The 12,839-nt window shown below is 33.7% G+C and overlaps 1 protein-coding gene across 1 annotated transcript; it reads right to left on the reverse strand.

Moving 5' to 3' along the window:
• Positions 1–1,298: 1,298 nt before the first annotated feature.
• Positions 1,299–3,213, reverse strand: LOC145795639 (uncharacterized). Its single transcript, XM_082880484.1, has 4 exons — positions 2,704–3,213; positions 1,757–2,601; positions 1,441–1,705; positions 1,299–1,346 (listed from the first exon to the last, which is right to left on the reverse strand). Exons 1-4 carry the CDS (start codon positions 3,211–3,213, stop codon positions 1,299–1,301), a joined length of 1,668 nt encoding a protein of 555 aa, XP_082736610.1.
• Between the last annotated feature and the right edge of the window lie 9,626 nt (positions 3,214–12,839).

Genomic DNA, 12,839 nt, shown 5'->3' on the forward strand with positions numbered 1-12,839 from the left:
AGGCGGAATATGGGTGAAAGGCCAAATAAAATAGAAGGTCCGTTTTATATGTTTTTGTTTTTTTTAAAGCATCTCCAACCCACTAGGCATATCATGTTTGTTAGTCAAAATACCTAGTATAATTCATTTTTTTCAACTCCAATGCACTAGGCATATGATTAGGCATTTTAGCTCAACTCACATTCACTAGCTACATGTAGCTAGCTTTCAAGACTAGGCAAAATATATTTAATCATTAGGATCATTTCCCTCCATCTTTGTTGCTGATGTGGCATTTTATAAAATTATATTTATTTAGATGAATAGCTAAAATAAAGAGCATGGTTGGAGTAGAAACATGAAATAGTTGATAGGCAAAATAAAATATATACTTTATAGTAATATTTAGATAGGTAAAATGCCTATTACCGTTGGAGATGCTCTAAGGGTAAAGTACGCTAACGCCACCTTAGGTTTATGTTTAATATAGATATCTCTTCTCATATTCGAAAAATTACATCCTCACCTTTGAGGTTAACAATTGCATTATAGAAACACTCCTACTATCATATGGTCGTTAAGGCCGTCAAAAGAATCTTGATGACATCATCCCAAAAAAGTTTAATTGACTAAATTATCCTCTATGAAACTTGTAAGTTGGAAGCTGCTAATAAAAAGCAAATGAATCTCAATCAAACTCATTAAGAAAAATAGAGGAACTGACAAATAAATAAATAAATAAATAAAAAGAGGAGGAGAGGCATGAGTTCAATATCTTCATCTTCTATTTTCACAAAGTGCATTACCCAAAGTGTTAATGCCCATATGGCCAAAAAATAAATGAGCATACATAATCACGTTCCCCTTCACAAAACATGTAAGTGGATATCTTCCTAATTTAGTGAAATATATCAATTACAAGAATATATACAAAAATATATTATATTGTCCCGGAAAATGTTTAGTAGCTTAAAATTTTGTGACTCAAATAACTCAAAACTCAAAATCTGTCAAAACGACGTCGTTTTGAGTGATTTAAGTCATTTGAGCCACAAAATTTTGAGCTACCTAACATTGTTGTATTGTCCCCATTTACAAAAATATACCACATTACCTACACAAAAATATATCATATAATTTGTCTTGAAACATTACATTTCTTGTTCTATCTCATATGGCATGCTGCATAATTTCCAACCATCTGATACAAATAACAAGAATAAACAAAAATTAGTTCTATAACAAGAATACAATAACAAATAGAGTAACAAGTTTACAATTAATTATTAAATGAGCAATACATGAGCCAAATACCATGCTCAAGACATACACCATTTACTGGACTGCACTCCAGGCTGCCCTTTATCCTACAATATCACATTAAATAAAAATATAATGACACTAAATAAGTAATGTTTCAATGCATTCAATAGTCAAGTTCAGAATGTATGTGATACTTACATGTTGTCCCCCTACTACTGTTGAAGTAGAACCTCTACCACTTGCACCTCTTCCAGTTGGAATTCCATGACCTGAACCTCTACTACTACCTGTGCAGCTGCCACCTGCATTACTCTCTCTAATAGAAACTCCCCTTCCTAGGCTTGAACCTTTTCCACTTTCTTGGCTTATTGCAACCCCACTTGTTTGCCTAGCTGTAGAAACACTTGAACCACTAATTGAGCTAGATTTACCCTTTCTCTTCACAGGAGCCCTTTGACAAGTCCTTTTGTTGTGCCCAATTTCTTTGTATATGGTACATTTAATAGTTCATGACCTTCTAGAATCACTAGCTCTAGGGGCAGCTTCACCAGCTTCTCTTCTCCTACTATTTGGAGGCCTACCAGGTAGTCTCTTAAGAATTGGAGGCTTCAAAGCTTCTTCTGGAACTTCATCCCACATACTCTCATCATGTATGGGATGAATAATATCCCCATATGCACCTAAGAACTTATGCCTCTGATAAGCTTGATCACAAAATGTTTCAATGTTCATTCTCCTATAAGAAATACAAGCAGCTGCATGCTTGCAAATGACTCCACTAATGTCCCAAACTCTACAACAACATGACCTATTTAGGAGGTTTACAATGTGTACAGTAACACCTTTCATCACTTGATATTCATCTCCACCAGCAAATGTGATCTTACACATCCTTGATTTGAAGACAGCCTCATCTAACTTCTTCCTAATGGTAGAGGACACCAAATTTTTCCATGTAGCAGCTTTTTCAAATCTTTTATGCAATTTTCCCATTAATTTGGTCCTAATACTTTCCAATATTGTAATAACAAGTTTCCCTCTTACATTCCCAATCCAATTGTTAAATGATTCAACCATGTTGCTAGTGATATGGTCATTTTTCACTCTAGGTTTAAAGGTGTGTCTAGCCCAAACTTCTGGTTTCAAGTCATTTAACCATTTATAGGCTAGTCTTGACACCTCTTCAATTTGCCTCATAGCTATGTTGTAATCCTTTTGAGTATATGCTCTAGCTGCAACCCAAAATGATCCCCTAAGCTTCAAACCAGGAAATTTTGATTTAAAATTGTTGAACAGGTGTCTACAACACCTCCTGTGAGTTGCTTCAAGCATGACTTCCTTCAAGGCAGGTTCAATGCCCTAATACAAAATAAAAGTGAACAAAAAGTTATATTATAAATGCATAAATTCATTAGACAAATTACAAACTAAATTATTCCATTTCAAAGTGCATAAATTTACCTTTTGGCCATCTGACATTATAGTCCATGGCTTGCTTTGAGGACCATCATCAATAATGGTGCGCATATGGTACAAGAAGAATCTCCAACTTTCCTTGCATTCACACTCTACCATAGCATATGCTAAAAGAAATAGACCATTATCCCCATCCAAGGCCACAGCAGCTAGCAAGACTCCACCATAAGGACTTTTCAAATGACACCCATCCACACCTATAAAAGGTCTACAACCATCTATAAACCCTTTCTGCATTGCTGCAAGTGATATGAATACCCTCTTGAACATAACTACATCTAATTTAGGACCAACTCTGTCCCTTTCAATTTTCACCAAACTTCCTGGGTTAGTCTTCATTATTTCATTTGCATACTTCGACAACTTACTATATGATGCAGCATGATTACCCTCAATTGTTTCCAATGCCTTCATCTTCCCCCTATAAAGTTGCATTCTTGAGGCCTCTACACCATACTTTTCAGTCAATTCATTGTTTATAGTTTCAAGAGTCATCCCTGGATTACCCTTAAGGATTCTTATGAATTTTTTTGCTATCCCTATTGATGTTGCTTCAAGATTCCTCTCTACTCTCACACAAGTATGGTCAGGCCCTAATGACTTAATTTTGAAGGTTAATCATTAGGAAGGAGTGAGGCATGGATTCTCCAATTGCATCCCCTAGAACCACAATGAACTGTTACTCTAACTCTCTCATTCTTCAATCTCACCAATGTAAACCCCCTCTCAATGGCATATTCCCTCAAAACAGTCCTAAAGTGGGAGATATCTTCAAACATCATTCCTTTCTCTAATGTAATTGTTTTCCCTTCTTTAATCTCAAACATATTTCCTTTCATAAACCTATCAGCATTTATAGCTTGTACATCCTGGTCATCACTAGAATAGTTCCCTTCATTATCATTTGATTCATACTCTGACAATCCACCAAGATCAGAACGGTTCCCATCATTCTCGTGTATTTCTTCTTCAACTTCTTCACCATTCCGTTCTTCATCTTCTTCATTTGAATCAGAAATCATATAAGCTTCATCTTCTTCACCATTTTCACAGTCAATATTGTTATCATCACCCAGTTCATTCCAATCCACATCACTATAATCATCCAAATCCCTGAACAAATCATCAACAATACTAGGCCTAGATCGAAAACCCATAGCTGACCTACTATTGCTCTCATGCTGCAAATGCATATTAGTCTCATGGGTCTCCTCGAAGCCCATAGGGACTGAACTGTGTGCAACGTCAAAATAAATAGGAATTTCTTTAATTCCTACATATAATCCAAACATTCTAAGGAGATCCTGGTCACATTTGAGTTCAATCCTAACTTCTGACCTTGGTACCACACCATATAAATCCAATACAATCGCATGACTTGCAGGGACATTACTTAATGCAATTTTACAACTATCAACAATTAAATCCATATGGTTGTACTTGTTTGGGTCTACATTTAGAATGTGATTAACAGATCCTTTATAATGAACCACTATATCATGCCTCATTTCAATAGCCATTTCCTGATATAACAAGTAAATAATAGACAAATCATGTATACAAAAATGAGAACTCAGTTTATCCCCAATATCCATTAAAAAAAAAAAGTTTATCCCCCAATATTGTACAAAATCAGTTTCCTCAACATTATTATGTTTGGTTTGATTTTCATAATCTGTTTATGATTTTTTTGAAAAAAACTAAAAACTAATTTATTGAAATAAAATAACAAATAAAAAATACTCATCAATTTCATATAGTTTTACATTTTTGAAAAAAAAAATCTAAAAATTTAAATATATATATATATATCTTTTTCGTATTTATTTTTGTCAAATTAATTTTTATTTAAAAAAAAAATTAGAAAACTGATTTAGGAACAAAACTGTCACGACCCAAACCCGCCCCTATGGGTTTAGCACCGTAACCGGCCAATAATCCGTGATTACCGAAGGTCTGCTTAACAGTGATAACAGTAATACAGAGTACAGGGGCTGGCGGAAGCCAAAACAGTAAATGAAAGATGTCCAATGAGTTGTGACAGTCTGTATGCAAAAAGACTTTTCATAACACATTCACATTCGGAACAAAAGCAGTATGTACATACATCATATACAGGCATTTAGGTTAGGGACCAAATCCCTACCATAACAGTACAGTACAAGTCTATACAGTATTACAAAACAGAGACAAAAGGGTGAACTGAGACACCCCAAACGAGTCTAAGCTTGAACACACTTGGAACCTCGTAGTGAGGCACGTTGGTTGGCTTGACAAAAAAGGAGTTTAACCTAATGCTTCTAGCTCCGATCAGGTGTCTGGACACCTACATATAAATATAAACAGTAAGCTAAAGTCCAGTGAATAACAAATGCGTAAAGGGGTTAAGAATGAATGTCCTTTCAATCATTAAGCAGTCATATCAGTCATTTAGAAACCATAGCAGGTATATGTAGTATATCCAATAGCAAACAGTACAGTAGGTCTTAACAGACTGAACAGTCAGTTGATGGCCATCATAACAGTAAACAGTAGTGGTTCCAAACATGAGCACTGACAGAGATCTCTGTGACATTAGCAGTAACAGTAAAGTAACAGTAAATTGCTATGGATGCCACGAACACAGTTCACAAATAGGACAAACATTCATTCAGTAAGAAATATCATTTCAGAAAGCAGTACAGTTGATCATTCGGAAAATATTCATGATTGAACATATCTTTACAACATTGTTACTCACAGAGCACTAAGCTAATAGCGGCTAGTGAGCGTCCTCGGTTGCCAACTCTACATAGTTACAGAATGAACACACACTAAATTACATACTTGGGAATCAATGACTTAGTTCCTATCTTGACTCGGTGTGGTTCTACATCAATATCCTCATTAAGATGCCTTAAACATGGCTTAGGAATGCCTAGGATGGAATGAGGATGCAAAGATGCACTTTAAAACACTTTTCAAAATTTTCAAAAAACAGGGGTCTCGCTCGAGCGTAGATTTCTACGCTCGAACGGACATGCAAACAAAGGATCTCCGCTCGAGCGTGACTTCCTTCGCTCGAGCGGTCTGTAAACGTAGGCAAAAGTACTGGATGCATGCAATTTACGCTCGATGGGCGCTCGACCTCCGCTCGAGCGTGAGACACAAGTCCTCGCTCGAGCGTGCATTCCCTCGCTCGAGCGGACTGCAAACATATGAAAAGTACTAGATACACGCATTTTACGCTCGAGCATTACTTTCCCCGCTCGAGCGGACGCATGTACTCAGAGTGTACGCTCGAGCGTGAAGTCTTACGTTCGAGCGTGGGTCCAAAATTTGGAATTTCCAGATTGAACTTCCAAGCTTAAATTCAACATTTCAAACATCAAATCCGATCCTTTTGGGCTAATTTTCTAGAAAACACTTTAAAACTCATAATATGACATGTTTCAAAGATCAATTTGCAAAATCAAAGCCTAAAGGTAGTTCAATTAAACATAAATCTAAACAAAACTTCATGAACATAATGTATATGTAACATGCAAGTGTTCAATTGAAATCAAAGCTTCCAATACATAATCAAATGAGTCAAAACTTCCAAAAACATGATGAATTCATGAACTATAATAAAGATATGGACATGCATGTAGCAATTTCCATGAAAACAATCTCAAAATGCTAGAACATGTACATGCATGCATGAATTAAGCCTTAATTCAACATGTTAGAACCAATTATAGACTTAGATCACTAAAGACTCATTAACCATGCAAGGAACAACTAGAATTCACAATCAAGAAGATGAATATCCTACCTTATGTCTTGAATTCAAGGTATACAAGCTCAATTGGCCAATTCGCTTTCAATTCTTCCAATTCAAGCAAGAATTCCTAGTTGAAACCAATTTCTCTCACTCTTCCTCTCACACGGTTTAGGCTCAAGAAAAGGGCTGAAGAAATGTTGTGTCTAAGTATGTAGTTCAAGCCTCAAGATGTTAATAAAAGTGGCCCACTAGATGACATTTTGGTAATTAATGTAACTAATGTCATTCAACATTATTTAATTCAATTTAATCATACCAAATCAAATTTCAATTAAACATACCATAAAATCACATAAATTCTAATTAACATGAAACACTAATCAATTTCAGATTCGGCCGCCGATAAGGCCTTCAATTCACAGTTCAACACTTAAAACATGAACAGATCAATTAACAGTTAAACAGATAGAAATGCGTTTAAACTAATACACTCAATCAATCAGTTCAGAATGTCAGTCAAATCAGTTACTTAATCATGTTCAGTCACAGTTTAGCAGTAATCAGTGGTATTATCAGTAAACAGTGGTGAGGGTTGTCACAAAAACCAAATAGACTATGAAATCAAGTATTTTTGTCACAACATTAATGAAATTACAAACTTCATACATAAAGCACAATTAAACCCAAGTAAAAAAATTGGTGATTTAACCCCTCCAACAAAAAAAAAAACAATCATAATAAAATATGTTCAAAACTCGAATGACCATCCTACGAAGAACACATAAACACCATTACAGGTATATGGATAAGGTTTGTGCAAAATGAAGTTTCCAGGCAAAAAAAAAGAAAAAACAACACTAAAAGGTAAATTATAAATAGACCAATTTGCTTGTCTTCAACTTCTTAGTTCAAATCACAAAAACACCATATATAAATACAAAAACTCAACATGTTTTGAACATGGGTAACAATGTTCAAACCTTAATAAAAAATTTATGGAGAAAAACGAAATCATACAAACTAAATTTCAATTTGTATAAAAAAAATAGAGTACAAAACCTATTTTTTACTTCCATCAAACCTCAAACTCATTTACAAAAAATTAGAAATTACTTACACTGATCGTTGATGGAGAACCCCCTTCACAGAGAATACCTTGATCTTTGTCTTCAATGAGTCTCTGAGTCTTTCCTCTACACTCTTCTCTCTTTATCTTCTCTCTTTTCTCTGGAGGCTTCCAAGTCTTTCCCTCCAAATAAGGCTTGTGGTAGGTAAAAAAAGATGTGCTGAAATGACAAATAAAATATCCCTATTATTTTAATGTTTTCTATGTATAAAATTTAAGGGTAAACATGTCATTTTACCCAAAAAATTAACACCGTTAAAGAATTAGACTGCCAAGGAGGGTTAGTGTAATTTTCCAAATGTAAGGGGGCGAACTGTAATAAACTTAAACCTCAGGGGTTATCAGTGTAATTTACCTTCTTTTTTTTTTATTTCTCTATATCTTGTGTTTGGTTATTTCGGATATAGAGAGTTTGGATAGTATATAATGTACAAGGAGATATGCAATACCACCTCTTATGGTATAGTATATCACTCACCGTCATTTATAGTTCATTTTTCATCTAAATATAAAAAATAATCACTCTCCTCTTATCTCATCTTATATTCTATCTTGACCAAACATAATATAAGTAACTCCATAGTATATATAATCCATCTTATATCTTACAACATATTATATCTCATCTTTATCCTTAAGTATTACATATCTTCCTAAAACTCTTATATCCAATCCTGATAATCAAACAGAGCCTATGGGACTGTTAAGTCTTTTCTCATATGGATTGTTTTGATTAGGGGTGTAAAAATCCCCTTGAGTTAGTTGAAGCCCACTCGATCCGCTCAGGCCGGCCTAAGACCCTCGAGCGTAGGCTTGGGCCATGTATTTCTAAGCCCAATTCGTCCAATTGCCGACTCAAGGCCCGGCCCACCTAAGGCTAGACGTCCGACGCCCAATGGTTATTTTGTTTTTGTTGTGTATTTAACTTGTTGAAAATAAAATAAAAAATATTAAAAAAAAAGTCAAGTCTAAACCCAAGCCAAAAACTTGGTCTGAATTCGTATTACCCTAGGACTTGGGCTTGGACTTGTATTTTTAGAAAGGTCAAATTGGGACTGGTTGATTTTGGTGAAAGATTGAGTAAGTCTAGGTCGGGCCAAGCTGGCCTTTTTTACATCTTTAGTTTTGATTTTAGGATAAGTGACATGACTAGATGTTATTCTAACAGACGAATATCACCTTGAATATACAAAAAAGAGAGAATTCTCAAAGAGAAATATAATTATATTGAATGAAACTTGATTTATCCTAAGGCATACATCCTTGATAGGGTAATTTATGTGAATAAATTGGGCTGAGCTAAGTCCATCATCCTTAGACGTTTGGACCGAGCTATGGGCCGAAATGAGAGTTACGATATCCCGGTCCTGGGTCATTCAAGCATCAAGCTAGAAAAAGGCGCTTCCAGGGCCTAGGTCGCGCTGTCCAAAGCTAGGTCCTGAGGCGGACCGAGGTGTTAACAAGGAAGAAGGCCGAGCTGAGTATAGCTCGGCATTGGGCCCTCTTGCACTAATGGCTACCATGACTACCCAGAGTAGCACAGAGCCTAGGATGCTCGATTGACTGAAGTGTTAACCGAGGTAAAAGGTGTGGCCATCTCACTTGGCTAGCAGTGATAAGGCTGTTATGAGGATAAGCAGTATCACTGAGCATGAGATCCCTAGGAGGACTCTGTTAAAAAGAGTTTGAGTCCTACTAGGATTGTGCCAGGCAAAATCTATAAAAGCTCATGGCAAGTCCTATGCAAAGGTATCATAATTCTTACTTTAAAATACACAGAGCTTGTTGTCTATTGTCTAGTTGCTGACTTAGGCCTCGGAGGGGTTTCTGGCACACACCCACCGGTTAGCTCACGTTTGTGTTTTTAGGTAGCAAAGCGACGACGTTTGGAGGAGTGCAAACTTGATCAATAGGATTATACGAGAAGATTATTTTGTGCTTGTACAATCCTTATTTATAATGAACTAAACTCTAACTAAATAAGGAATCTAATTTCTTGTTAGACACAATAATAAATAGAAAATTACCAAAAATATAATATTTGAGTTAAGTCCAATCTGGGTACTAGAAAATAATAGAAACATATCAAAACAAATAAAACTAAAAACGGGCTTCTCAAAATAAAGTTATTTTCAAAATGAAACTTTTTTAAAATGGCAAAATCACTAATTTGAGGGCCTAAATGAAATAATTTGGCAAAAATCCACCGCTCAACATTACTAGGACGGCGATGACTTTGATTTAAAATGTCATTTTTTATTAGACTATCAAATTTGAAATAATTCTGAGCTCGTCACAAAAGTGTCATTATGATCCCCAATTTGGTTTCTTCCTTGCCTTTTTCTGGTCCAATAATTCCTTCGCTATTAATAACTTAGGAATCAAGTTGGTCTTTATAGTTCGAGAAAAATTAGAACCGTTATTAAACTATTAATTGGACAAGAACCAAGCTATAGAAACCAGTCTGATTTGGTTCGATTTTATGATTTTAAGAAATTTTATATTATAAATAGTATGATATATTTTATAATGAACAATGCTACATCCATCGAATTTTGGCTCATTTGAATCACCCTAATTTATGCATACCGGTCGTCTAGCCGATCATTCGAGAATAAGGGTGGCAACCACGGTTGATAAGGGTTGCACTAATCGTCTGGCTTACAAAATGCAAGCAATTCAGACAGGCTCAAATTTGGTGTATCAATAATTTTTCTTTTATAATAGTAAAGATATTATTAACAATTATATTAGTTAAGTTTATTAGAGTTTATCAATTTCATAATCAAGACTAGCCTTTAAATTTCATTAGTAACTTTTTATATTCTTATTTTTACATTAAAAAAATATTAATTTGAACTTTTTAACCATCTTTGAAATTGAAAATCATAACTAAAGCTAACAAAGAAATAATAAGTAAAGCTAATAAAAAACGAATTAAACCAATGATTTGGATCAGATTAGTTCGGTTCCACAGTTTTTTTTTTTTTTTTTGTTAATACCCCTATAGCTAATTACACCATAAAAAATTACAAAATGCTTAGCTTGTGGCCTTTTAAAAAAATAAAAATAATAAAAATAATAAATAAAAATAAAAATAAATTTGAAGTCCACTCATAAAACTTCTATTTGGTGTAGTTTTTTTTTTTCAATTGAAATTTGTAATTAAAAATGAAAATAAAAGCGCACTCTTTTGTTTTTAGATAATCAAACATTTTAATTTATTTAAATGTTTTTGTTTTATCAATAATAAACTTAAATTGCATTGAGACGTTTTTACATAAATTTGTAAAATAAAGTAAGTTATAAAAGTTCTAATAAACTGCATAAATGATGTGAAAATCATAAGTGAAAATTTTGAGTAAAAAAAATATTATTTGATTTGTATAATTTAAATTTTCTAAAAATTTCAAGGTTTTTTTTTTTTCAAACTCATTTTTATTATCTAAAAATTTAATTTTTACGTCTTTTAATTTTAAATTATATAACAGTTCCGATTTAGACCTGACCCTTTCCATGCTCTTAAATCTGGGATTCCATACCTTTAATTATTGTTTGTGCCCTTTATCATCTTGTTGATAGTTGAGTTAAGTTGTTGGTTGTATTTGAAATAGGTTGGGAGTTAGTTTTTCAAAAGAGTTGTCATCTATTTCACTTCGGGTTCGCTCGAGTAGTCTTTGAGATCTCTCAATATTTTTGCAGACCTGTAAAACTTTTGGGAATGGATAATCTTCGCTCGAGTGGTCTTTTGCAGGTCTGAACTTCTGAGAGGGGGTCATTGTATGCTTGAGCGGTGTTTTTGGTCGCTCGAGCAGTGTTACTTATTGTGTCTGATGCTCGAGCAATGGTTTGGTCGCTTGAGCGGTCTGTGCGTATATCAGTTTGGGAAAAAATGAATTTTTGTCATTTTTTCACTTCCTTTATCTCTCTAAAACACTCCAAATCCTAGTTTCTTCACTCTCTCTATCTAGTTCTTGCCATAAAACCCAAATACTCCATAATTCATTAATTTCTCCACCATAGTTCATTGGAGAAAAAGGTAGAGCTCGTCGAAAGTTTCATTTGAATCGGAGAGAATCTCGTTTTCGGTCTTGTTAAATTTCAACCTTTGTTTTCTTCCTCTTCTACTCTTAAGGTAGGGATTTCTTCAACCTTTAGTATGATTCTTAACTTAGTTATTTTCTCTTTGAAAATGTTTAGTGATTTGGGGATTTTGGGTTAAATTTAGGGTTTGATTTTGAAACGGAAAAAAGAAGCTTTTCAAATAACTTCTTGAGAAAGGTTGTGGGAGTATGTATATTGTTGGTTTGTGTTGAAATGTTAGAATTTCCCTCCTTAAATGTGATTTTGAAAGTAAATGAGATTTTGTTTGAAAATCAATGATGTTTGATTTATGAAAGAAAAAGAAAAGATGTTGGGTTTGAAAAGATAAGAAGCATGTATATGTTGATGATAAGAGTGGAGTTGGATATGTATTATCGCTTCCATTATGAAAATTATGAGATTGTATTTGTTGTTGAAAGATTATTTGTTGAGTAGAAATATCTATTTTGGGCTATCGGTAAGTGATAGTTTTGATTGTTATAGAAATTACATGAAGATTAGGTAAATTGAAACTAATTACTCATACATCTTGCATTGAGCATTGTTTTGTACTTAAACATGGAAAATGTATTGTTTTGAGAAAAAAAAAAGTATATACCTTTGTGAATCTGGTTAAGGGTGTGATTGTGGTTTATTATGTTGGCCTACGTGTCCTTGGTGAAACTCCAGAAACCTACGCAGTTAGGTGCTAATCTTTCCAATTGGTACCGGTAAAATGGCTTTGGTAGTGCTTGTATAGCCTATTGGCAAACACGTACCTTGAGATTCTCAGTATTTTGTATCCACTGTCCTATTTTCTGATATAAAAATATATTTCTCACGAACTGATATATAATATTAGCATTGCATTGTTTTGAGATGGAAATGTATAATGTTTGGCAAATGACATGCATATTGTGACAATCTAGATTTTTAATTATTCTATAAAATTTATATTAATATTATTTAATCTCAGTTCGGAAAATATATAATTTATTATATATTATTATGTGTAATTTTATAAAATAATATAATTATTAAAAATTTAGAGGTCAAAATATAAATAATAATAATAATAATGGACATAATAATAAAATAAAATAAATAATTTTCTATTAGTATGTGATAATGTGTAATTTAATTAAAAATTAATTAATTTATATAATT

Source organism: Camellia sinensis, chromosome 7, assembly GCF_055761805.1.
Source record: "Camellia sinensis isolate YWXY chromosome 7, ASM5576180v1, whole genome shotgun sequence".
In the NCBI taxonomy this organism is placed as follows: Eukaryota; Viridiplantae; Streptophyta; class Magnoliopsida; order Ericales; family Theaceae; genus Camellia; species Camellia sinensis.

What these genes read in the sequence shown, in the direction of transcription:
- LOC145795639 (XM_082880484.1), bottom strand. Translation starts at nt 3,213, where the DNA reads ATGACTCTTGAAACTATAAACAATGAATTGACTGAAAAGTATGGTGTA. An exon ending in AGAGCTAGTGATTCTAGAAG is followed by an intron (nt 1,706 to 1,756) that starts GTCATGAACTAT and finishes GCACAACAAAAG; the next exon opens with GACTTGTCAAAGGGCTCCTG. An exon ending in CAGTAGTAGGGGGACAACAT is followed by an intron (nt 1,347 to 1,440) that starts GTAAGTATCACA and finishes GTGATATTGTAG; the next exon opens with GATAAAGGGCAGCCTGGAGT.